At 34.1% G+C, this 24,489-nt stretch overlaps 3 protein-coding genes across 6 annotated transcripts; all 3 read left to right on the top strand.

Annotated features, from left to right (window-relative positions):
• Positions 1-478: 478 nt before the first annotated feature.
• Positions 479-5,029, top strand: LOC120156609 (acyl-protein thioesterase 2-like). 2 transcript variants are annotated; one of them, XM_039167911.1, is made up of 10 exons: positions 479-576; positions 1,080-1,169; positions 1,370-1,478; positions 2,641-2,677; positions 2,797-2,866; positions 2,990-3,094; positions 3,829-3,979; positions 4,072-4,154; positions 4,521-4,614; positions 4,712-5,029. In XM_039167911.1, exons 2-10 carry the CDS (start codon positions 1,139-1,141, stop codon positions 4,788-4,790), a joined length of 759 nt encoding a protein of 252 aa, XP_039023842.1. In that variant the 5' UTR covers positions 479-576; positions 1,080-1,138; the 3' UTR covers positions 4,791-5,029. The 2 variants fall into 2 exon arrangements, with proteins under 2 accessions (XP_039023842.1, XP_039023843.1); XM_039167912.1 differs by having other exon boundaries at positions 483-576; positions 1,106-1,169.
• A 5,186-nt stretch (positions 5,030-10,215) lies between these two features.
• Positions 10,216-14,879, top strand: LOC120156607 (NADH-cytochrome b5 reductase-like protein). The gene is made up of 13 exons (XM_039167909.1): positions 10,216-10,476; positions 10,927-10,969; positions 11,195-11,270; positions 11,657-11,716; positions 11,865-11,915; positions 12,590-12,644; positions 12,757-12,827; positions 12,905-12,956; positions 13,322-13,399; positions 13,508-13,597; positions 13,703-13,816; positions 14,449-14,517; positions 14,600-14,879. The coding sequence occupies exons 1-13, from the start codon at positions 10,291-10,293 to the stop codon at positions 14,654-14,656; spliced, it is 1,002 nt and encodes a 333-aa protein (XP_039023840.1). The 5' UTR covers positions 10,216-10,290; the 3' UTR covers positions 14,657-14,879.
• Positions 14,880-20,577: 5,698 nt separating this feature from the next.
• LOC120156606 (F-box/kelch-repeat protein At1g55270-like) lies at positions 20,578-23,867 on the top strand. Of its 3 annotated transcripts, none has more exons than XM_039167905.1 (3): positions 20,578-20,711; positions 21,254-21,395; positions 22,340-23,867. In XM_039167905.1, exons 2-3 carry the CDS (start codon positions 21,369-21,371, stop codon positions 23,597-23,599), a joined length of 1,287 nt encoding a protein of 428 aa, XP_039023836.1. In that variant the 5' UTR covers positions 20,578-20,711; positions 21,254-21,368; the 3' UTR covers positions 23,600-23,867. The 3 variants fall into 3 exon arrangements, with proteins under 3 accessions (XP_039023836.1, XP_039023839.1, XP_039023837.1); XM_039167908.1 differs by lacking the exon at positions 20,578-20,711 and adding an exon at positions 20,766-20,784 and having other exon boundaries at positions 21,257-21,395; XM_039167906.1 differs by lacking the exon at positions 20,578-20,711 and adding an exon at positions 20,821-20,842 and having other exon boundaries at positions 21,257-21,395.
• Positions 23,868-24,489: the final 622 nt, after the last annotated feature.

The raw sequence follows: 24,489 nt of genomic DNA on the forward strand, positions 1-24,489 counted from the left end.
ACTGGATATTACAAGTAAGAGTGATTTGAAGTCCTATGAGATTGAATTTTACAAGTTTTAAAGTGGTTTAGATAAAATTTAAATTGATAGAGCGGTGGTAGATAATGAGACGAGTTTATCGATATCTTGAGTGATTGGAGAAGTTGTCGGGGAATAATAATTGCAGACGTGACATAGTGATGAAATTAAAACTTTTACCTTTAAAAGAAGATAAAAAAATGACATTGATGAGATATAAACTCTATATTAATCAAAAGTGATCTATATCAACATATGTAGCTGTCATGTAATCATTTCATTTATGATTTAAAACATGAATAATCAAAATAGAAGTAAGTCGAAAGAAAGTTCAATAGGTAAAATTTAAATTTTAAGTTTTACCGGTCAAAATTAGGAGTAAAAATAAATTTAAGGGATGAAATCTAGAATTTACCCAAACGATAAGAATTACAAACAAAAATATCGGAGAAAATTTGGCCTTCAGATTGGGACCAAAAGAAGAGATTCCCCCCCCCCCCCCAAGGTAGTGTCTAAAGCCTTTGCTATTGGGAGTCAGTCGACGTATCAGTGGAAAAGGTAAATTGCCAAAAACGCGACGAAACCCCTTCTTCCATTTGATATCTTCTTTTCCCCTGTTTCTGCTTTTTGAATTTTTTTCATCTTTTTATTTTAAGAAATTTTTGGAGTTAAATTTTCTAATTTTTGCAACCAGTTAATCCTAAAAAATAGCTGACCTTTAAAGTTTCACTCTTTTCCCTGGTATATTATTATTAATAATAATCTTCGTTTCCTATGAATTTTCATCTAAGGTTTCTGTTTCTTTTTCATTATGTGCAATGGCTATATTCATTTATTTAGAGTTCAAACCCCATTTTCGTAAAGGGTTTTGATTTTTGAAATATATGTAATTTGGATCAGAGAGAAATCTATGATGAATTTGTTGTAATTTGCCTATTTTTAAACAAGCTTTTTTCCCCTGTAGATTCTGGTATTATATATCAATGTAGTGCAGACTAATCACTTTGCTGAACTGACATTTGATGTGAAATAAATATCAATATTTTGTTTCTTCGTTCCAGGATCAGTGCTCCTTCTAGTGCGATTGGTGGGTTTGGCCACTGTTTTTTGGTGGGATAATATGAGCTTCACAGGTCCTTCTGTTGGTTCTGGTTAGTTTATCTGCTTTGCTCCATTTTATTTACAGGGGTAATGCCTATAATCATAGCTCACCAGCAAGTTGGTATAAGTATTTAGATTATTGGTATCTATTATTTATGTTGAGTGATAGATTTTCTACAACTTCACAAGCCTGTTCTTGTTTAATTTTAACTGTTGGTTAGTATTCGAACTGTGCACTTTCACATTTCAGGTGCTAGAAGGGGGGCATTTGAATTTGGAAAAACCCATGTGGTTAGGCCCAAAGGTAGGCACCAAGCAACCATAGTTTGGCTACATGGCCTTGGTGATAATGGTTCAAGGTACTTTGCATTGCTTTCTAAGATTCTAATTTCTAGTTTTTGGCTAATAAATTCAAGATTAATTTGTCAATACTACCAGTAATTTGAATTAGTTTTCCGAGGAAAAGAAGATGATTTAATATTCAGATTCCTCATCTCTCCTTAACTGTCTATTTTAGAAGGACAAAATATCATGTATATTCTGTGTTTTTCTAGATTCTATGCATTGAATTATCATTTCTAGTTCTTATCTTCCTTCAACAATTTTGCAGATCTTTTGTCAGTTAAAGTTCTTTCACTTCTTCCACCTTCTGTTCTCCTTTTCTGTTTGGATGATTGCATCTTTAACTATAGTCCCAAGAGTTTCAGATGTTCTTAACATCTTTGGTCTTGCTTTTTCATTCTGTTTTAGATAAAGCAAGAAATCATCCGGCCCCATGGGACCATGATACTATTTCTATGAATTATTATTCGCAGTGGGAAAGTGAATACCTTCAAGATATTATATTTATCTTCCTTTCAGAATTTTTGAGGTGTTTCCTTTCTGTTAGTTTAGTAATCTTGCATATTAATGAGACGGATGTTATTGTTTTGTACTTACTACTGGGGGGATTTGTTGGTATATGAATAAAGCAGAAAGCTCATTTTCTCCATGCAAATTGTGTTCTTGTAGTGTAGCACTGTTTCTATGATGCTTTAGTAAGTAGCAGGGAATTAATCATTGCTTGCAAAAGAACCTCTTTCATCCATATCTGTTTTATTGTCATCATTTGCTGCTTTTTGCTGATAAGGCTTATGCAAAACTACGATTTAAGCTGATAATAAATTAATTGCTTGCAAAAGAACCTCTTTCATCCATATCTGTTTTATTGTCTTCATTTGCTGCTTTTTGCTGATAAGTCTTATGCAAAACTACGATTTAAGCTGATAATAAATTAATACCTGTTGATTTTCTTGTTGTTTTTGTCTTCAATTTGCAAGTTACTGCATCTTCTTGTTTCAATGTTTCATATCTTCTGATGTTAATATATTTCTTCATCCTATAAACTATGTTGGTGCTGCATGAGTTATTGTGTCTCCCTATCTTTATAATCTGTAATCTCAAGGATATGAAAAAAAAAAGTACTTGATATATTTTCAAATAATTACTCATCCCCATTTATCTTTTTGTTTTGTTTGTCAGCTGGTCCCAGCTCTTGGAGACCCTCCCTCTTCCGAATGTAAGGATGATTATTGTAGCCAAAGATATTTTAGGAGAACATGTTCTAACAATTAATTCATGGATTCGTTTCTTCTTGATAACATCATAATTTTTAATGTTTGTGATTCTTTGGTGCAGATTAAATGGATATGCCCAACTGCCCCTACTCGACCAATAACTTTATTTGGCGGCTTTCCATCAACTGCTTGTAAGTGTATTCTTAAAATTCTATACTGATGCAATCTCTTATGGAGGGAACAAGATGAAATAAATTTCAATCTCTTTGACCTTTGTCTTTGATGGTGGTCCTTCGAAATATGACATACATCAGGGTTCGATGTGGGAGACCTTTCAGAAGATGCTCCTGATGATGTAGAGGGTTTGGATGCTGCTGCAGCACATGTTGCAAATTTGTTGTCAACAGAGCCTGCTGACAGTATGTTTCCTCGCACCTCTTTTATTAGGTTTTTTGTTGCTACCTTTTTTCCTCTCATTTTTTCTTTTATTTTGGGGAGGGGGAGTGTTTCCGATTTCTTTTCTGATTATTTAGGTATTAATCCAGCTAAATCATTAGCTCCCATGATTTTGGCTACCAGGTGTGAACAATATTCTTTTCATTCAACAAGGAAAAGTACTGGACTACTGGTTTTGGAAATTATATTTTTTGTGTTTCAGGGGTGAAGCCGGGAGTTATTTTCTAGTGGAAGATTTTGCGAGTTTAGTTTCATTTTCTGGTTCTTGTTTGTTAGCTGGTAGGATAAAGATATCTATTATTTCTGGCTGATTGTTCCTGTGTACATACTCTCCGATATGTTATTCCAGGTAGTTTTTTAATGATTGGCTGCAATGCATCTGTCTCTAAAGTTTGCAACGTCGCCGAAGAGCTCTTACAGTTTTTCCCTCGTATTTAAGATTCTCTCTGTCTTGACAACCATGGCCTTTTTTTTTTTTGGAACAATTCCTTTTATTTATTGGCATTTTAATAAATGCCGGTAAACAATGACCGCATTGTTAGGGTTTGTTTAAATCCGAGTAAGTTGCTGCTTGATTAGTTTGGCTTACAGACAATGCAATGTTGCATTGATCTTAGTTTTCGGTTTTAGCAATGAAAATTTTAGCTATTGTAATTTTTTTCGACGACGTTATAATTGTAGCGTTTTCCAATTACAGTTAAACTTGGTATTGGAGGTTTCAGTATGGGTGCAGCAACCTCTTTATACTCCGCAACCTGTTTTATTCATGGAAAATATGGAAATGGCAACCCTTATCCTGCCAACTTGAGCGCAGTTGTAGGACTTAGCGGATGGCTTCCATGTTCAAAGTTGGTTTCCTACATTGCACCTTCTCATATGACCTAAATGCTTCCTCGCAATTCGTCTAGTTTATTTTTTTTTAACTTATTTTCCTTTTTAGGTCTTTGAAAAGCAAAATAGAAGGACAGGAGGAAGCTACAAGACGTGCTGCATTGTTGCCCATTTTGCTATGCCATGGAAAAGGTATTTATATCACCTTCGTTATGCTATCATGGGATTATGTCCGATATGGTGTCAGGTATTTATAGTTTCGAAAGCAAACCCGAAAAGTAGTGATGTAAACTACAATTAGTGCTTCATAGGGATCAATGTACGAGTAACAATACTAGCACCGTATTTCAATGTTGCATAATTACTGCTGTTAGCTTAATGTTGTGTACCTTCAGTTCATACTAGGGCCTTAACTGGCTTTCGGTCATATTTAAGACACTTGGTAATTAGCTTGGTGGCTATGATCACGTTACGAATCCAGTTGTCCCTTGTTTTTACTTGTGATTTCATGATTGGAATCGTCGAAGGTTATTATATATAAACATGTTTGAGTTGCAGGAGATGAAGTGGTTCCATTTAAATTTGGTGAGAAATCTTATCAGGCACTAAGTTCAAATGGATTTCAGAACTCGACCTTCAAATCCTACAATGGGTACAGATTTTCATATTCTAACAAAAAAAGCCTTCCTGTTTTTGTATATTTTCGAGAATTTATCGACTTGAATGGATTACTTTGATGACCAATACAGGCTTGGTCACTATACGATCCCGGAAGAGATGGACGAGGTCTGCGCTTGGTTCACATCGAAACTGGGGCTCGCCGGTTGATCGGCATAAGGATGTAATTTGAAAAAATGTTTTTGCATTATTGGGAGGTGGTTATGGTATAGTGAATAATCTGCATACCTGGAATGTTAATTTTCTCTTGGTGTATTGCTTAATTATTGGTCATGGCATGGACCTTGCTTGAATTCTGTGATGGAACAGGAGAACAAGAGCTACTTTGTTCAACTTCTTCGTAGTTTGGAATATTATTATTTGGAATGCGATCAATATCATTGTGAAAATCACGTATTAAAAATAAATAAATAAATGATAATTGTGAAATGGTATGGTGGAATTAGGGATGGCAGAATGACCCGAACCCGACGGGGAAACCCGAAACCCGGTTAAGTTCGGGTCGGGTTTGAATGATATCGGGTTGGGTATCGGGGATTTTTTCGGGTTCGGGGACGGGACAAGGTATACCCGTCCCGTCTTGATTATATATATATATATATAATATTTTATATTTTTATATTAATTATATATATAATATTTTCGGGTTCGGGTTCGAGTATAATATTTCGGGTCAGGGATGGGATCGGGGCAAAAAAAAATTCCGACGGGGCGTCCCGATAAAAAACCCGATGGGGATCGGGTTGGGGTTGGGGATGGGGATTCATTTCGGATTCGGAGACGGGGCGAGCAAAATCCGTCCCGTTGCCATTCTTAGGTGGAATATAATATTAATATAGTCTCCCATCCGCATTAGAAATATAAACATATTCCTACCTTAATTTTGTAATTTTTTCAGGAATGATATTCGATCCAATTGAATAGAATTTGTTTTATTATTTAATTTTTTTAATCGAGTTAAATTTATGAAATTTGAATTGAACTTTTGTTCAAATTAAATTATAATTATTTATCATTTTATTATTAGAATTAATTTTAATATATCGACTTTCTTTAGTCATATAATAATATATTTTTTTGTCTCATAAAAAATGTCCATTATTGACTTTTTTGGATCAATTTTTTTAAACTTTGACTAATTATTATTTAAAATTTATTGTTGATAAAAATATGTAAAAGTATATTTTAAAAACCTTCAATCAAATAGTTTTCAAATGTATATTTTATAAAATATAATTATTTAAAATAATCATGATCAAAATTTTAAAAATTAATTTTTTTAAAATTCAATAAAAGGTAAATTTTATGGGACAGAGTGAGTATATATATATATATATATTATTTTTTGCACATAACTAAGCAAGAGGTGTAAAATGACTTAGTGGAGTAGAGGATAACGAGAGGTGAGTGGAAGTTCTACAGTACGACACCTTTAATATATCATTTAAAAAAATGTTACCGGTTTTATTATTATTTAAATAATAAAATGGGTAAAAAATTATCTAAAATATTATTATTTCTACCTAAAACATCAATGTTTTTAATATTTCCATTGAAGTGCCAACAATAACAAAACCGGTAGAAATAATAATGTTTTCGGTAATTTTTTACTGATTTTGTTATTTAAATAATAACAAAATGAGTAACGTTTTTTTAACCGTATATTAAGACTGCCGCACGTGAACATTTTCCAAGGTGAGGAGAGGCTTGATAGTTGGTTAAGTGTGTAGGGTTCCTATGTAGTCTATTTATTTAATTTGATAAAGTTAATTTCTTTTTATCGAATTTAAAGACATGTCAGTTTTTGTAGAAGATGAGACCAATTAGATTTAAAGTGATAAATTTTCGATCTGATAATAATTTAATTTTATTCTATAAATTCAGGATAATTGTTATGATAAACACTCTCTTTGAAAATTTTTAATTAAGTTTTTATTTTATTAAATAATTTTTTATATATATTTATATCGAATCGAGTCAAATGTGAGGTTTTATCTTAAAATTTTGAATTATGTAAGATTCAAGTGAAAAGAATATGTTCCTCGGATCGAACCAAATCAAATAAAAAGTATATGATTCTCGAATTGAATTTAAATAAAAGATATATATTTCTCAGATTACATCAAATTAATCAAGAATTCAACCCAATTTCACCTATTATCGTTCCTACTCATAAATTAGTATGTCATTACATTACACAAGCCGACTATCATGCAACTGTTTTATCCTCGTAAATGGAAAAAATTGCCCAAATAATATTGGTGAAAATAATAGTTGGTTGATTTAGGGTAGGGAAATTATTTTATCAAATGGGATTATAACTATAGTGTCAAAAAAAATATCGGAAATACAATAAGTCTTCTGAAAGACGCAGTAATTACTATATTGTCTTTTACATTAGGGGGCGTTTGGATGGAAGAATGTGAGATTTCTATGGCAATGAAATCCACATTCCTCTGTTTGATTAGTCCGGGAATCTCATTCCCGGTAATGTAAGATTACCAATAGTGGATTTTTTGGAGTATATTACCGGGAATGTCATTACCTCCATTACCTTAGGTATTGTTGGGTTACCAATAATTCTTAATCAATTTTTAGAGTATATTATCGGGAATGTCATTACCTAAGTCAACCAATTATTACTTTTATCACAATATTGGGGCAATTTTGCCCCTCGTAAATAGATATACGACGTAACCTAATGTATTGCAAAACGGTAACTAAACAAAACTTTTATATAGCATAGGAAACTCTGGTACTTCCCCATCTACAAAGATGAAAGAGACGGTATGCTTTGTTCATGCTTGAAGAAGTTCTGAGGATCCACCAATGTCTTCACCTGCACCAGTCTTTTGAAATTGTTCTTAAAATATTTCAAACCCCAAACGCATACACTTCTCTCGGAGATTTAGAAACATATGGAGTCATGTCATCGTAAAATCTCCTCATCCAACTTATGTACCTTTGAAAACCCATATTTCATCTTCTTTTCAACCAATATAGTAAACGATTTTGTACAGGTTACCAGCTCTGTGTGGAAATGGAGTCTGGGTCTCTGGAAACGAAGTAGAACGGTAGTTGGCTGCAAGTGGCTATTCAAGTTAAAAAAGAATCCGGATGGATCAATTTCCAGACATAAGACTCGATTAGTGGCAAAAGGTTACTCTCAAGTCCCTGGGCAAGATTTTAAGGATACTTTTAGCCCTGTTGTCAAATTTGCCACTTTGAACACTGTGTTGGCTGTTGCAGTTACAAAGGGATGGGCGTTAAGGCATGTGGATGTCAATAACACATTCCTCAATGGTGATTTGAGTGAGGACGTTTTTATGCAACAACCGTCGGGCTTTGAACAGTATGCTGATGATGGCTCTTTGTTGGTAAGTTACAAAAAACTTTGTATGGGCTTTGACAAGCACCTTGGAACTGGCATAACAAGCTTAAGGAGGGTTTGGCACAACTAAGGTTTGTTGCATTGCATGCAGACATGTCCTTGTGTTAATCACGAGGAGGTTGGGTCCACATATGTGTTGGTGTATGTGGATGACATCTTGATCACGAGAGAGTCTGGTGAGGACATTGAGAATATGGTGACTCTATTGCATGCTAAATTTTCTCTCAAGGATTTAGGTGATTTGATTTTCCTTTTAGGTGTTGAGGTTAGGAAGTATGATGGTACACTTGTTCTTAGTCAGAGTAAATTTGTTTTGGAGCTGTTAGACAAGACTGATATGACTAAGGCTGTGCCAACTCCTACACCCATGGTCGCGTCTGCTAAGCTGCTTTAGAATGAGGGTGAGTTGTTACAGGATGCGAGTGGCTATCGTAACATTGTTGGTTCACTACTGTATCTGTGTCATACGCGACCTGATATCGCGTTTAGTGTAGGGAAGGTAGACCAGTATATGCATGCACCACGGGAAGCACATATGGCTGCAGTCAAGCGTATTTTAAGAGACCTAGCTGGTACAGTGGAATATGGCTTGGTGTTTTCTCCTGCTGAATCTAGCCTTGTTGTAACTGTCTTTGCTGATGCAAACTGGGGGTAGTCTCGATGATCGTCGTTCAATTTCTGGGTATGGAGTGTTTGTTGGTAGCTGTCTTGTTTCATGGGCATCAAAGAAGCAGAAATCTGTTTCTCGATCAACCATGAAAGCAGAATACAAAAGTATTGCTGATGCCACGACTAAAGTTACTTGGGTTATTGTACTGCTGAAGGACTTGGGTATTCCACGGCATAAGAAACCAATTGTGTGGTGTAACAATTCGGGTGCAGTATTGATGAGTGCAAATCCAGTTTATCATGCGCATTCAAAGCATGTGGAACTGGATATTCATTTTGTGAGTGAGAAGGTTGCTGCAGGAGAGTTGTGTGTGAACTATGTTCCTGCAAGCTATCAAGTTGCTGATGGTTTGACCAAACCGCTGACGATAGGAGCATTTGAGTTGTTTCGTGATAAGGTTTACGTTCAAGAATGTCAAGGAAGCTAAGAGCAGGAGGAAGAAGGAGCAGGGAGAATGTTAGAGCTAGTATTAGCTGTATGTTACACGTATCAATAATGGTTAGGTTGTTGTGGGTTGTTAAGCAGGGTCATTAACCCTAACTGCATGAACTGCTGTTGCTTTAAATACAGCATATTGTACCTAGTGTAAAACACGTTGTTCATATATGATTCTTAATAAAAAATATATATTGTTTTCTGGGATTTCTAATAAATGGTAATATTATTAATTTAATTTCAAAAATCTAAAATTTTAGTATATTATTTTTTTAGAGTAGTTCGTGAGCTTTTCGAGTCGAGTATCAAGTAGCTCACTTCAGTTCATTAAGAATTCAAGTCGAATTTAAGTTTGAATCGACTCCATTCGGTTCAAGTATTGACCGAGCTTTGACCGAGTTGATCTCGAGTAGCTTGCGATTCGTCTCGTCTCATTTACAGTCCTAATAGGTAGGGATGTAAAAGTCGAACTCGAATAATGTTAAATTTGATTCAATTCAAAAAGTTAAAATTTAACTCGATTCGACTTGAAAACTCGTCAGCTTAAAATTAACATGCTCGACTCAAATTTAAAATAAAAATTTAAAATTAAACTCGAACTCAGAAAAACTTGAGCTTAAAAAATTGCTTTTAAATGTAAACGTATATATTTGGGAACCAAAATGAATTTTATTGCTTTTTTTACTTTAATTTAAGTTAAATTATATACAAATATTTTTAAAATTTTAAATCAAAATTGAATTAAATTGTTTTACATGATGTGTCAATTTATTATTGGTTAAAAATTTCTATTAACGGGACCATCCTATGAACTCGAAATAATTATGAAATAATAATTTAAGAATTTATTTTAATAAAAAAATAATTTAAGTATTTACAGAAAAAATACATAGTTTGAGGGCTGAATTTTCATTTAAGCCTAAAAAAAGCCCAATCTTGACCCTTGAGCCTGGGCTTTTGTAGAAGCAATTTGAAAGCCCAATATGAGGGGGAAAACGTGGCACCGAATGGTTAGTGAACACTTTACAAACGAACTACCCCAAGCACCAGATCATTCCTCCTTCCTTCAAACTAGAAAATTTTCGAAGCTATCTATGCACTTTATAAAAGTCTAAAACCCTCCCTCTGTAAAAGATTCGGCATTTTGTTCTTTGATGGCAGCGCTGAAAAGATTGAAAATGGCCGCTACCTTCTTTAGGAGACTCTCCACAGCTGCCCCTGCTACTTTAAACAATGCATTCGTAGGTCAACCCAAGTCGGGTTTTGCTGGATTTCGCTTCGCAGCCATCGCCGCCGTTGCCGGTGGGATGGGCACTTACTATTTTTCGGAATCAAATTTGGTGAGTTTTTTCAGGAAATTCCAATCTGGGTTTTGCTTCCCTTTGATCTTTGTTGCATTGCGGGATGATTGGCAATCGAAGGGATTCTGATTATAGAAATGGGTTACTTGTGCTTGCATTTCGATTTGCTATTTAAATGGTGAAATGTTTAGGTAGGATTTTGTTTGAGTTGTGTTATATGGAGGTTTAGATGTAGAAATGAATGTTGAATTTTTATACTTATTATGAGCTTTGAATTTACAATCGGCAAAGGTTACATCTTGGTGGTTCAAGCGTTACCGAGGTGATTTGGTCTTCTTGATGAAATTTGATGTTCAAAAGCTGACCTATTTGTATGTGGACTACATTTAGGATGTTTTTTGAATTTTTAGCATTTTTGTGTTACCACTTTTTGATGCACTCTGTACATTCCAAATTGAGTAATTATTTTGTTGTTCTTTCTGAATACAGGTTCATATGGATCAAATCAATGAAGAGACTGGTCCAAAAGTTGGTGAGCATAATTTTATTAGATTATACCATTATTAGATGACCGAATTCCACAATTTAGTTGAACTGTTTACCTCATGAACCTCGTGCCCGTGGCCCTCCTCAGGGAGGATATTACTCAATATTAATTTGAAAGTGATTGCAGATACGATGAAGTATTTGTTTTAGTTTCTTTTAAACCTTTTTATCTTGTACTTAACTCGGAATATCTTTTTTGGGGGATTTGCAGCTTTGAAGCCTGATAAGTGGCTTGAATTTAAGTTGCAAGATACCGCAAGAGTTAGTCATAACACTCACTTGTTCAGGTAGATATCTTTTAATCAATCAGTTTCATATGTGGATTGATTTATGCTATAATAGTGACATGGCCATTTGTGTGAACCTTTTTATGAACAAATTTGCGCTTTATACTTTGTTTAAAATTAAATATCATTGGGATCTGTCTCCTTGAATTTGTGCTAGACCAAGAAAACTACTTTTTCTTGGATTCTAGACTATAAAGTGGGAAAAAAGAATTTGTCCTTGCTTATTGAGAGCAAATATATATATATAACACTAACTTGAAAAGATAATTTGTTCATCCAAATTTAAATTCAGCATCACAACTTACACTTTTGCATTGTTAAATTCCTCATCTAGCAGTCCTGGAACAAGTACCTTTGTTATATTAACTTCCTTAAAAAATTGGCAGGTTTTCATTTGATCCCAATGAAAAGTTGGGTTTGGATGTTGCTTCATGCATTCTTACAAGGTATGTTCTAATATTAGCAGAGATGCTTATTAGAAACCTTATTTTTGTGAGAGATTTTGATATTTTCTTTTAAGCGGACTTACTAATTGAGATTTAGAAGTAGTCTACCTCATACATTCACTATTGTGATACACTATTGTTGCTGCAGGGCTCCATTAGGACAAGATGCTGAAGGAAAAGCCAAATATGTCATAAGACCGTAAGCCTTCTTATTGAACTCATTAGTGGTTTGACTTGGACTTCCCTTTTCAAGGCCATTATTCTAAATCGGTGATTTGTTAGTAATTTAACTTTTTAGGTTATTTTACTTGTATCCCATGGTGCAATTTCATTTTCTTAATTATTTCAATTTCCTGTTGTTATAGTGGCATATATATTTGCCCATGAGGGAAAAGTTCTAAATAAGGTCTTGAATAAGATTGAAATAGATGAAAGTTTCTAGTCAGTAACATCTATAACAGTCTACATAAATTTTCAAAATAAGAAAGAGGAAAATACCCCACATCCTAGGATTATTGCATCTTTTTTTTAAACTGAAATTACCTTTATGATTGCTTATTTTCAAGTATTCATAAAATGGATGTTACAACTCATCTGGACTTTTATTTAAGTAATCTTTTAATCAACAAAGGAAATACCTGAAAACTTTTAAATCAAGTAGATGGAGAAGCTTGGGCGTCGTGCAAGCCTAGCATGGTTTAACTTTAAAACATTAAAATTTCTTATGGCATTCTAAACAAAACTAAACCTGGAATACTTATTTCTTCACCAAATTCATTGATGCAGAAGTCAAAAGATTAAGTTGACTATATTTGCATACAAAATTATGTTTCGACGTTCATAAATATGGTTTGCAATAACTTGAATTATCAGGTATACTCCTATATCAGACCCAGATGCTAAGGGTTACTTTGACTTGTTAATCAAGGTATGAAGTGATAAATACTTTCACATCTTTTTCCACTTTGGAGATGTACACGCCTCATGTATGCAATGCCACACATTGAATTGTGTTTCACAACTTAAAATAAAATTTGCAGGTTTACCCAGAAGGAAAAATGAGTCAGCATTTTGCTAGCTTAAAACCAGGTGATGTAGTTGAAGTGAAAGGGTAGGTCTCAATATATGCTAGTTTTCATATAGATCTTGCTGAAAACCATCTTAAACTGAATATTTTATCACTTGCAGGCCCATTGAAAAGCTCAGATACTCTCCCAATATGAAGAAACACATTGGCATGGTTAGATCTAGTTTCCTGTTAATTCGCCCCCCCCCCCCCCAAAATAAAGCAAAACCCCCTATTGAATTAATACACTTTATGCTGAAATATTCAATTTTTCGAAGCACATTTTATATATTACTTTCCTTTTTAACCTGATGTCAACTATATTGGTATGTTTTGTTTTCTTTACAATTAATGTCTAAAATTCATCCAATGCCAAATTTTCATGTTCTCTACAATTATCACTTGTGCACATGTGATTTCTGCATGTTTAGTCAATTCATCTGCTAAGTAATCTGAATAGTTATAACTGTATAATATTTTCCAAGATTATTAAAGAAGTATGATCTTCATTTGCACTCAGTTATGTTCTGTTGTTCCAGATTGCAGGTGGTACAGGCATAACTCCAATGCTTCAGGTAATTGAGGATATACTGAAGAACCCTGATGACAAAACTCAGGTACGCTTATCTGATTGGTAAATTTGCAACCATAACATTTGGTTTTTTTCGAATGCTATTTGTTTAGTGCTTGTTTTGGATCATATATGTGTACTTTTATTCCATCAGATGTCACTTCTTTATGCCAATGTCTCCCCTGATGATATACTTCTCAAGCAGAAGCTTGATATACTTGCTGCTATGCACCCAAATCTTAAGGTATGAACTCTTTCGTGATGAAATAGTTGCTCTATGGGTAAATGTTTTGTTCAAATAGTAACTTCCTTTTACTTCTCTCTTCTTTCCATTTTTCATTCTCTTCAGGTATTCTACACTGTAGACAATCCAACAAAAACTTGGAAAGGAGGTGCCGGATACATTTCAAAGGATATGGTCACAAAAGGCTTACCTTCTCCTGCTGAAGATACTCTTATCCTTGTAAGTTTCTCGACCTTTTTTCTTTTATTCTGTTTGCCAAAGGAATGGAGTAAGTTTTATATGAAGTGGAGACAACTTTTTTCTTTAACACTGCTTCATCCTCAAGAAATTGGAAATACATTTTTGTTCCCATTTGCTGTTTCTTGCTCAATCTTGGCAAAGTATTGATATCCATGTTCAGCAAGGAGAAGCCTAGCTTTTTTTACTCCATTTGTAAAGACAAAAATATAAAACACCCCCAAACTCGCACTCAAGCTTTTATTTTGTCGTTTGCTTCCTTAAAACAAGAGGTATTGTGAGACTAAGACCTAACCGAGGGTACTATGTAAGTGGCTTAAGGAGCAGCCTGTAAATGGGGTTATTTTTTCCATTAATCATGCATCAGGCATGTGCTTGACCTTTTGATGTGTTATTCCAACTCTTTTCAATGCTAGTCCAAATGAACCTTTGTTGAGGTGGTCATGTACAGGACATTCTGATACTTTTGTTGTTGAAGACCAGGTCAAGACTTTGGAAAATGGCCATAATCCCAGGATTTCATTTTGCAAGTTTCATGCACCCACATAAACAATCCACCTGATCAACATTCAATAGATCCACTCACTTCTCCATGGTTTCCCGTGTTTGTGCAGGTATGCGGTCCACCCGGTATGATGGAACACATTTCTGGTGGTAAGGCTAAAGACTATTCACAAGGAGAGGTAATAAACCTGTTTTTTTCCCACTCCATTCCTAATTGTTATCCTAATTTTGGTATCTAAACGTACCCTCCTTGATATGCAGCTAAGAGGCATACTCAAAGAACTTGGATACACCGAACAAATGGTTTACAAATTTTGAATGATAGAAGCATTCATTCATTCATTCAAGGATTTGAAGAGATGAGAGCCTCCCGTGGTTTTAACATAAGTTTTGTGCAATAAATTGTTTCTTGAAAGAACACTAAATTGGGGTATCAAAATAATATTTGTAGCGAGACATAACAAATGTAAAATGGTACATTTCCAAAGGCTTGTACCGATGAAATCATAACACAAAGAGCTCTATGGTGACCCAGTTGTTGGGGTGGGTCGGTTGGTTATTTTAAACATGGTTTTGCCTGCCTGACTCAATATTGTGGCGGTTTCAAATTAAGTGATTTTTGAATAAGTAGATAGGTATTACATTTTCAAGATAAATATTAAGATTTGAAGCCACATAAGATATAACAACATAAGTATTTTTGATCATTCGATTAATTAGTGGATTTTAATTATGATTTTTTTACCATTGGTGTTCAAAAAGTTTTATTATCATTAATGTGATCAATTTGTAATAAAACCCAACGAGATGCATTTATCTTTAAAACATAATCTTATACGGACACCTATGTTATCGTGACATAATATAAATATGAATATTGGATATAAATTTAAATTCCAAATAATGAAATTTTTGGTTTTAAATTTTTGTTTCATATTTAAGGATTCTAATTTTATATTTACATCTAAATGTGTTAAATGAGTAAAATAAATATGTTTGCCTCAAATGGTATCATAAGAATAATACAAATGGAATTTGAATAAATTGAATGCAAAAAAAAAAAAAAGTGAAAAAAGAGGAAAATAATTTAATTGGGTTTGTATTATTTTTTATTTTATCTAAATTGTTTTTTGCTTTATTATTTTAATTTCATTTTCTAAATTTATCATAAAAATATAACTTGAAATCCGATTATATGTCCGCAACCGCAGCAAAGTGCAGGGAATGAGGATAACAACCCATCGTTTGTCTTGCTTTTTTTTTTCTCATTACACACAACAACACGATCCCCAAAATTATTAGTATCTGAAAACCACCACATTTATACAAGGGAACGAGATCATGGAGATAAAATTGCAGAGGTCGACTACGTCGTTCAGAAGGCAGGGTTCGTCCGGGTTGACATGGAACGACAAGTTTTTATCGGGAGACCTGACCCTATTGAAGCGCAACACTCAAAGAAATCAAGGAACAGATATTATGATGAGACGCAGCGGGTCCGACGGAGGCAATGCATATATGCAACGGACAGTGAAGGCGGCATCGCCCACCATCGATCCTCCTTCTCCAAAGTTTTCCGGCTGTGGCTTCTGTGGTCTTGGCAAACCGCCCAAGAAAAACATGTCCAACAAACGTAAGCCTTGCTCATATGTAAATGAACATGTTTCTAAAATATGACATGCTTGAGGCATTTGTGAATAATTATATTTTTGAATTTTTTTTTCCTGTTGAAGAAAGAAAAATAAAAAGGATGGTGTAGGGGAGCACAAGCTACATCATAGCATGTGTTTCACTGAATTTTGTAATAAATATGGTTTTCCTGTCAGCTTTAATATCTTAATGGAATTGGTTCGGCTATGATTATGATAAATACAGTTTGTTAAACAGTCGACCACACATCCTTTAACAAGTTTAATATTTATACTTTAGGGATGTTTGCATTCAATTTATTCGAATATTTGGACCCATCGAGTGCTCTCTCTTGAAGTCTTAAGTTCGAATAGTTGCATCTGCAGATGTGTGTACATTGTCATTGGTTAACAAAGATTATGAACAAATCTTATTTTGTGATCATTCCAAATTATTTTAAAAAAATTATTCGAATATTTATGTTTTTATTTAAACTTAAATTCTTTAATTATGAGTATAATATACTTTATCATTATACCTAATTTTATCAATATTTATAATTTATTTATCTGTAGCTTTGGATAGCATTGGTTTTAATTGAAGCCATTGACTGTGTGTATATATAGACACGGAAGAAGAAAACAAACAGTGATGAATAGACAGTTGATCAACTCCACTTTCTGCATGATGTCTTTAAATATTGTTCTTTTTAAGAAGTAAACGATAAGCAGATAAAGACATTAAAACAAATTGGAAATAATCCACAAGTTCATGTAGTTGGTGATAGGGTTAGCTGAGAACATACATAGATAATTATATATTATACATAATAATGTGAAAAATATGTATAAAAAAACATATGTTATAGAAAAATATCCAAATTATGTATTTATTTATATTTATTTTTCGTTCGAATTTTTTGGTGGGGTTTTTAACTTTTTTTATGTATGATATTTGTATGGTCTAAAGTGGTTAGTTTCTTATGTCGATGTTTTAGGAAAATGTTCAAATTATATATTTAGTTTACGATGATAATTGTAAAGCCTTATTATTATTTTAGATATTTTAATAATTAATCAGGTAAATAGTAATGACCCTATTTACCTGATTAATTATAGACCATCTACATTTCTAATTTCAATTTTCAAGAGGCTTATTTCTTAATTTAGATTTAATATTATTATTTTTAAGATTGTAACAACTGAGAGACATATGTGGTTGGAGTTTAGAGTATAAGTATTTTATATTTTTCACATAAAAATAATTTATATTTATTTAATTAATATTTATAATAAATATTACATGGAATAAATCACGAGATGAGTATAGCATAGATAAAGAGGATCTCGAAAGTCACATAAATTATGTGATAAAAATAATTTTAATTTCTTCAAAAAAAAATGTAATCTTATAGATCACGAAATGAAAATGATTTTGAATTTTGTACATATATAAGAAAATATTATTAAGAATTTATATTTTTTAATATGGACAAAGTAACTTTTTTGAGTTTGAAATCGTAAAATGTTATAATATTCGTAATATTTTTTTTTGGTGAACAAAAGAAAAAAGTTACATTGGATTAAGCTTTTGCTGTCAAAGTGCAGTCGGCAGCTTCCTGTTGGACTAATTCCGTCACTTCCCGTGGTGGAATGGAGAATACCTTATGAACCTCTCATCTTCTTGCGGCAATCTTAGCTAGTTGATCTGCCACCTTATTTGCAGTCCGACTTATATGTCTTAAAATAATATTTCAATCTCGGTTCAACAACTCAATAACGCGGTCAGAAAGGGTAAAGATCGCGTCTCTCTTAGAGTTTTCCTTTAGCATTCGGACAACCTCCAAACTATATGCTTCCACTATGATTTGCCTTTCTTCTAGATTCCAAGCATGGGAAAGACCTTCATGGATACCCCATAACTATGCTTTAACTATGGAATAAATTCCGATCACTTTAGAGAATCCAAATATCCAACCATCATTCGAGGATCGAATGGCGCCCCCACATGACGCTAGTCATTTTCTACGTTACGAGATCCATCCGTATTAACCTTACATCAATTATGAGGAGGCGGATGCCAAATATCGAACTTAATAGATGAGCGATGAGAAAACTGAATCTTTGACAAATATGAATCCATTGCACGGGTAGCTTCAAGGGTGAGGCGCCTACTCTTTTCTAATACAGATTCATGCTCAAAATATTCCGGATCAAAATCTTCGTAATATTTTTGGTTGTGAGTCTTAAACACTTATAATATAATTTTTCGATTACACTTGAATTATTATAAATTTATATAACATTTTAAATTAAAAAGCACATTAAATTATACCGACCATAATAAAATTATCCAAACAAATGCTTTATTTGCAACTTAGACAAGACGTTCAAACCATGTTTTGTCCCCGAAACAGGGAAAGATATGTCTTTCAACGTCTCATGTCTGAGCTGATCCATAAAGCCAAATAAAGCATTCCAACAACATTATAATTCTTACCTTAGTGCTTCTAATATTTTCTTTTAACAGTTACATCGCCAATTCCTTTATAAATCTTATATATAATATGTACCAGACGAATCGTATCTTTCATGGTTCAATTTTTATGCATCCGCATTTTCTTTTCTTTTTCTTCTTGTTCTTCGGTTTTAATATCGAAACATATTCCAGACTTCGCATTAATAATGAGTCTGATTGAATTAAATTTTAAATATATTCAAACTTAATTTGAGTATAGTATCTTTTCACACGTCACTTAATTCGATCCGAGTTTATACCAAGATTAATTATATTACTATTCTTAGATTGAGTTAGATATTTTTTTTAAATATAATTTATATAAAATTAAATTGAATTAAAATCGTCATGTGTATGAATAAAAGCATGGTGGTAAAGGTGGAAGACTTTAGGAGGAAAACGATAAGATAAGATGAAGAGAGAATATATATATATATATATATATATATATATATATATATATAGATATAAATGGTTTAGAAGTAAAGTTGAGTTGAAATGAAGAAACTGAGTTGCAAGCCATAACATCAATCAAATCCAAATACATTCATTTCCATACATACATAAAACAACAACAGCTTGGTTTTACTTTGAACCAAGTGGTGTAACATATTCTTTCAACTTTGCTTTTCCTTTTCCTTTTTCTATTTTGATTTTTTATGCGTCATGGAACATATTTGTCCCATCATGACACTGTCATCTAAGCCTTACGAATACTTGGGTCAAACTGTTCAGGTACATGGCCATTATCAATATATATATATATATATATGGGATAATCATTTCATAATTTGGAGGTATCCTACGAAAGTTGTTATTAACTTAGTGTTGGGGGCAGTCTACTATCTTACCACCCCTTACCCAATTACATATGGGAACAAGGGTCACAAAAAAAATCATAAATATTTGTTTAATCTGAACACAGTACATTGATAATATAAATTTTTGAATAAGGTGTATACAAATAAAATTTTAGATGAATATCATCAAATAATAATGAACAATATAAAAATATATGAATTTTATGGAATATTGAGACAATAAAATTATAAGGTGAAAGGTAGAGCTTTGAACTTGAGCTCATATTGATCCCCATGAGCGGACTTTGATAATATGATCAAATTTAGAATATATATATCGAGTTTTAAGATTTAATTTACATATTAATTTTGCTTCTCTCGTATGTAGAGATAGATAAAGCTAAATTATGTTGAGTAATATTTTCTGTACATGATTTTCTAATTTCAATTTGTTTATTTTCACTTATAAATTATAAAAAAAATAATATTTTTATCACTGAATCCAGACTAATGTTTTGTTTGGATAGGAAAATTAAGACACCAAGAACTTAAAGTCCACAATGCCAAGCAATTAATATAAGTAGAGAAATGAAGATTCAACCATTAGAAGGAGTAATGCATAAGGCAACGACCTTTCCCTTTCATCAAGGATCTAAACGCCCTTTTGTCCAATGCATTGTTCTCTCTCTCTCTCTCTTTTGGTGAGGAGAATGATACTTTTCTTTGTTTCACCTTTATTTACCATTTTATAAAAGAAGTTGCTTGCCCTATGAAACTCTTGATTTGTAATCTAGGATGAACGGAGGGGTTGACGGAATCGTTTATCTTTAAAATTCTTTATATTTTCTATTAATCACTCTTAAAATTTTATAAACTTCATTCCTATTGAAGTTTATAAATTTACTCGTAACAAAAAATCATGTGTTTATTCCTGCTTTAAATTTTTTGTTGTTGATAATTCCCATTCATGCAGGGAGGGTTTGTTGCATGGTGGATAGCTAGTTATGGCTATCAGAAGCCAATCACAGTGATCTTATATGACACTGAGAAGATCATCAACGGGGAATGGCCCTCATTTTGATCGATGATCATAATGTTTGTCAGACAAGATGAATAAAATGACCAAATGCTCCTTTGTGGAGATGTGTAGTCAATTTGATGTAGTTTATAAACAACAATTTGGATGAGGAAGATGTGAGACACAGTGTTTCTTATTTATTTTGTTTTTGAATCTTTGTCCCAAAACTAGAAAGGGGGGCTTGTTGATTCTTCAACAACAGGCAAAGGCGACAGCTATATTTTCATATTTATGCTATTTTGCCATTAAAGTTTCTACATTTCTTCTTCCCACAAAAACAAAACCACCACCACCACCACCAAAGTGTCATCATTCAAGCCTCATCTTTCTCTCCACCTTTTAATGTTTTTTAGGGTTGCTTTCTCTCTCTTTTGGTCTTTTATACCCGTCTCTCTCCTGTGTTGAATCAACTCTTTTGCTTGGTAGGTTGTGCCGTTGAGGGTTGCTGGGCCCTGAACTCCACTGATAAACATTTTAATGGGACTCTTTCTCATCTTTCAGTGCTCTCTTTGCCCCCATTTTTCGTGCTGTCTCGCATTTTAAGTTTTTTTTTCCTTCCACCATTTCTTTGTTCTTTGGGTTCTTAAAGCTTGAAAGATAAGATTGTGGGGTTTCTGTTTTCTCCATTTCGAGACCACGGCTGGTTGTTTTATGGGATTTTTGTATCTGGGTTTTTCATTTCAGACATGGGGTTTGAGGATTATCTGTTAAAAATGTTGGATTTGTATGGTTTTCGAAATTTTTTCAGCTTTGAGCTCGCTTCATACTGCAAATTCCGATCTTTTTTTAGCTGACTCTGGTTTCTTGTTCTGTGTAGATCTCTGAGATTGTTGTTTTGAAAATGGAAAGTTTTGTATGTTAAATATTGATGAAATTGAAATTTGTGATTTGTAGTTTATGTTTGTTGGGTCGAAGAACGATGATTAAGAGATAGTGCTTGATTCTGAAGGTTGGGTTGTGGGTGGAATTTGGTGTTCTTTTTGCCAGTTATTCAGATAGGAAAAGCATGGATAGAATGATTCAGCCTCCATTGGTATGCTAATTAACCCATCTTTTTCCTGCTTTGAATTCAATCATATTATCTGTTTGAAGAAACGCCATTTTAATGGTTTTTGGTGATAATTGCTCATGCTTGCATTTCAAACTACTTGATGCTACGTTGTTCGGTGTTCAACAGCTCTTTCGACCGATGGACACGATCAACCATGAAAATATACTTGTATCTGCCACTCTATTGTCTTTCTAGGTGGTCCAATACGTTATGTATCTGTGTTTTTTGCACTTATTAAACTACATGGACCTAATATTTCTCAAGGCTTGAAAGTTAGCTCTCTCTAGACTATTGGGATCGGTTGTACCGAACTTTTGTTATTTGATGGTTTGACAATCTTATCTGAAGCCTCTTTCAATAATTTATTCTCCGGTAGACTCATTTGTTATCTTATTGAAGGCATATTGTCTGACTATGCTAGCTTGTGCGTGGATGAATTGATTAGCATAATAACATTGGAAACACATGCAAAACATATTTGTGGAATCTTTCATTGCGTTCTCGAGATTCGAATAATTGCAATAGATACCTTAAGGATCGAGTGAAATTAGATTCGGAAGTGTCTTACTATCCTTAAAGTTGAAATCTGTTTTCTTTCAGCATATCGTTTGTGTTTAGGAGCTTTCTATCTAATTTTGCTGCTCTTTTTTTGTGGGGTTCAATTCAAGCTTGTGTACTTGACTGTCTTATACTATTCATGTGGCTCTCAATGGAAGAGCTTTCAATACATCCTTCTTCCACTCAAGGCTTGTGTTCTTCGAGTATTGGTGGAATTGTTTTTGGTTTTCTATTTTGATGCTAGCTCACTCTCGATGTTGGGATCAGCCTAGAGCATCTTACCAGCTTCATGTTACTGTGATAAGAAATTATAAAGGGTAAAACAAAATGAGAAGAAAATCTTCATCAATTGTGAATGTTCTTGGCAGGTTGATACAACGGCTTGTTTATGTAGAGTAGATGCTGGGCTCAAAACTGTTTCTGGAGCGAAAAGATATGTACCCGGTACAAAGCTGTGTCTCCGACCTGATATTAAACCATCCATTCATCCAACAAGGAGCAAGCCAACACGTGGTGATAGGAGCTGTTACCAACCTCCTCTGCTCCCAGGACTCCCCGATGATCTTGCTATTGCTTGCCTAATACGTGTCCCACGAGTTGAGCACAGAAAGCTCCGCCTGGTCTGCAAAAGATGGTATAGACTTTTGTCTGGTAACTTCTTTTATTCACTCCGTAAGAGCCTTGGAATTGCAGAAGAATGGATATACATTATTAAGAGAGATCGAGATGGAAAAATTTCTTGGCATGCCTTTGATCCCGTGTACCAGCTCTGTCAGCCACTCCCTCCTGTCCCCAAGGAATATTCTGAAGCCCTTGGTTTTGGATGTGCTGTCCTCAGTGGTTGTCACCTTTATCTGTTTGGTGGTAAGGATCCCTTAAAGGGATCAATGCGACGAGTCATATTTTACAGTGCCAGGACAAACAAATGGCACCGTGCCCCAGATATGCTTCGTCGAAGACATTTCTTTGGTTCATGTGTTATAAACAACTGCTTGTATGTTGCTGGTGGAGAGAATGAAGGGGTACATCGATCATTAAGGTCTGCTGAGGTATATGATCCCAACAAGAGTAGATGGTCTTGTATTTCAGATATGAGTACGGCAATGGTGCCCTTCATTGGGGTTGTATACGAGGGGAAGTGGTTCTTGAAGGGGCTTGGATCTCACCAACAGTTGATGAGTGAAGTCTACCAACCCGAAACAGATAGCTGGTACCCCGTCTATAACGGAATGGTTGCAGGCTGGCGGAACCCTTGTACTTCTCTAAATGGGCATCTTTATGCTTTGGAGTGCAAGGATGGTTGTAAGCTAAGGGTTTACGACGAAGTGACTGATTCTTGGAGTAAGCATATTGACAGTAGGATACATTTGGGGAATTCTCGAGCTTTGGAAGCAGCAGCTCTCGTTCCACTCAACGGGAAACTCTGCATCATTAGGAATAATATGAGCGTATCTCTGGTCGACGTTTTGAAATCCGACGATCTGAGGGGAGCTACTGCTGAACATTTATGGGAAACTATAGCGGGGAAGGGTCAGTTCAAGACCTTGTTTACAAACCTTTGGTCTAGCCTCGGTGGCCGGAACCGGCTGAAGAGCCACATTGTTCACTGCCAGGTTCTTCAAGCATGATGACTGTAAATTTTGTTTCCTCGTGCCTATCGGCATCTCTTGGAACGTGCCGTGCACGCATAAATCCGCCGTAGTAGCTGCCTGTCAATGTCGAAGGATTTGGATACACCATAAGGTATGGAATGGGGATTAGTGCGAGGGGTTACAAACATTTATATAATACACTTCTTGTTAAAATGTAGAAAGCTTGTTCACTTGTTCTTCAGCTTTTTCACCATTTAAGCACGAAATTTTCAACATGGTTGAAGGCTTCTGTTTCTTGTATTCACATCTAAAAGAGAACTGGGTGCCTCCATGGGTGTGACCGTCATAGTTCGATTCCATTAATCAAATTATTTTCTTTCTCAATTTCAGGGTCATATTGAGTATTTTACAAAAACTTGAGGGCCTCATATATTATTAAACCAATTTTGAATTGTGATCAGATCAGCTCGATATAATACTACCTTTTCTTTGTAGTTAATAGTCGAGTAAATTACGCCTATAGTCATTAAAGTTTTAGTGAGATTATATTATATTTACTAAAGGTTTAAAAGTTATGTTATGGTCATTAAAATTATTAATAAATCACAAAATGGTTATTTTGTTGTTTAATGAATAGACACGTAGCAGAAAATGCTAATACCGAGTTTAGCCTTTAAACAATAACTAAAACTTCAATTTAATCCTTGAATGTATTTTTAATTACAATTAAAAAATTAAAAATTCTAATAAAACCATGGTTATCAAAATCGGACCGGCCGGTTCGACCGATTGAACCGGGAATCATTTGCCTGTCCGGTCTGGTCAGCTTTCAAAACCAGTTCTGCAATGAACCGGTTGAAAATCGGTAAAACTGGTGTGAACCGGTTGGGAACCAGTAAAACCGGTTTAAACCACCAGTTCTGTTT

This window comes from Hibiscus syriacus, unplaced genomic scaffold, assembly GCF_006381635.1.
Source record: "Hibiscus syriacus cultivar Baekdansim isolate YM2019G1 unplaced genomic scaffold, ASM638163v2 tig00111234_pilon, whole genome shotgun sequence".
Classification (NCBI taxonomy): domain Eukaryota; kingdom Viridiplantae; phylum Streptophyta; class Magnoliopsida; order Malvales; family Malvaceae; genus Hibiscus; species Hibiscus syriacus.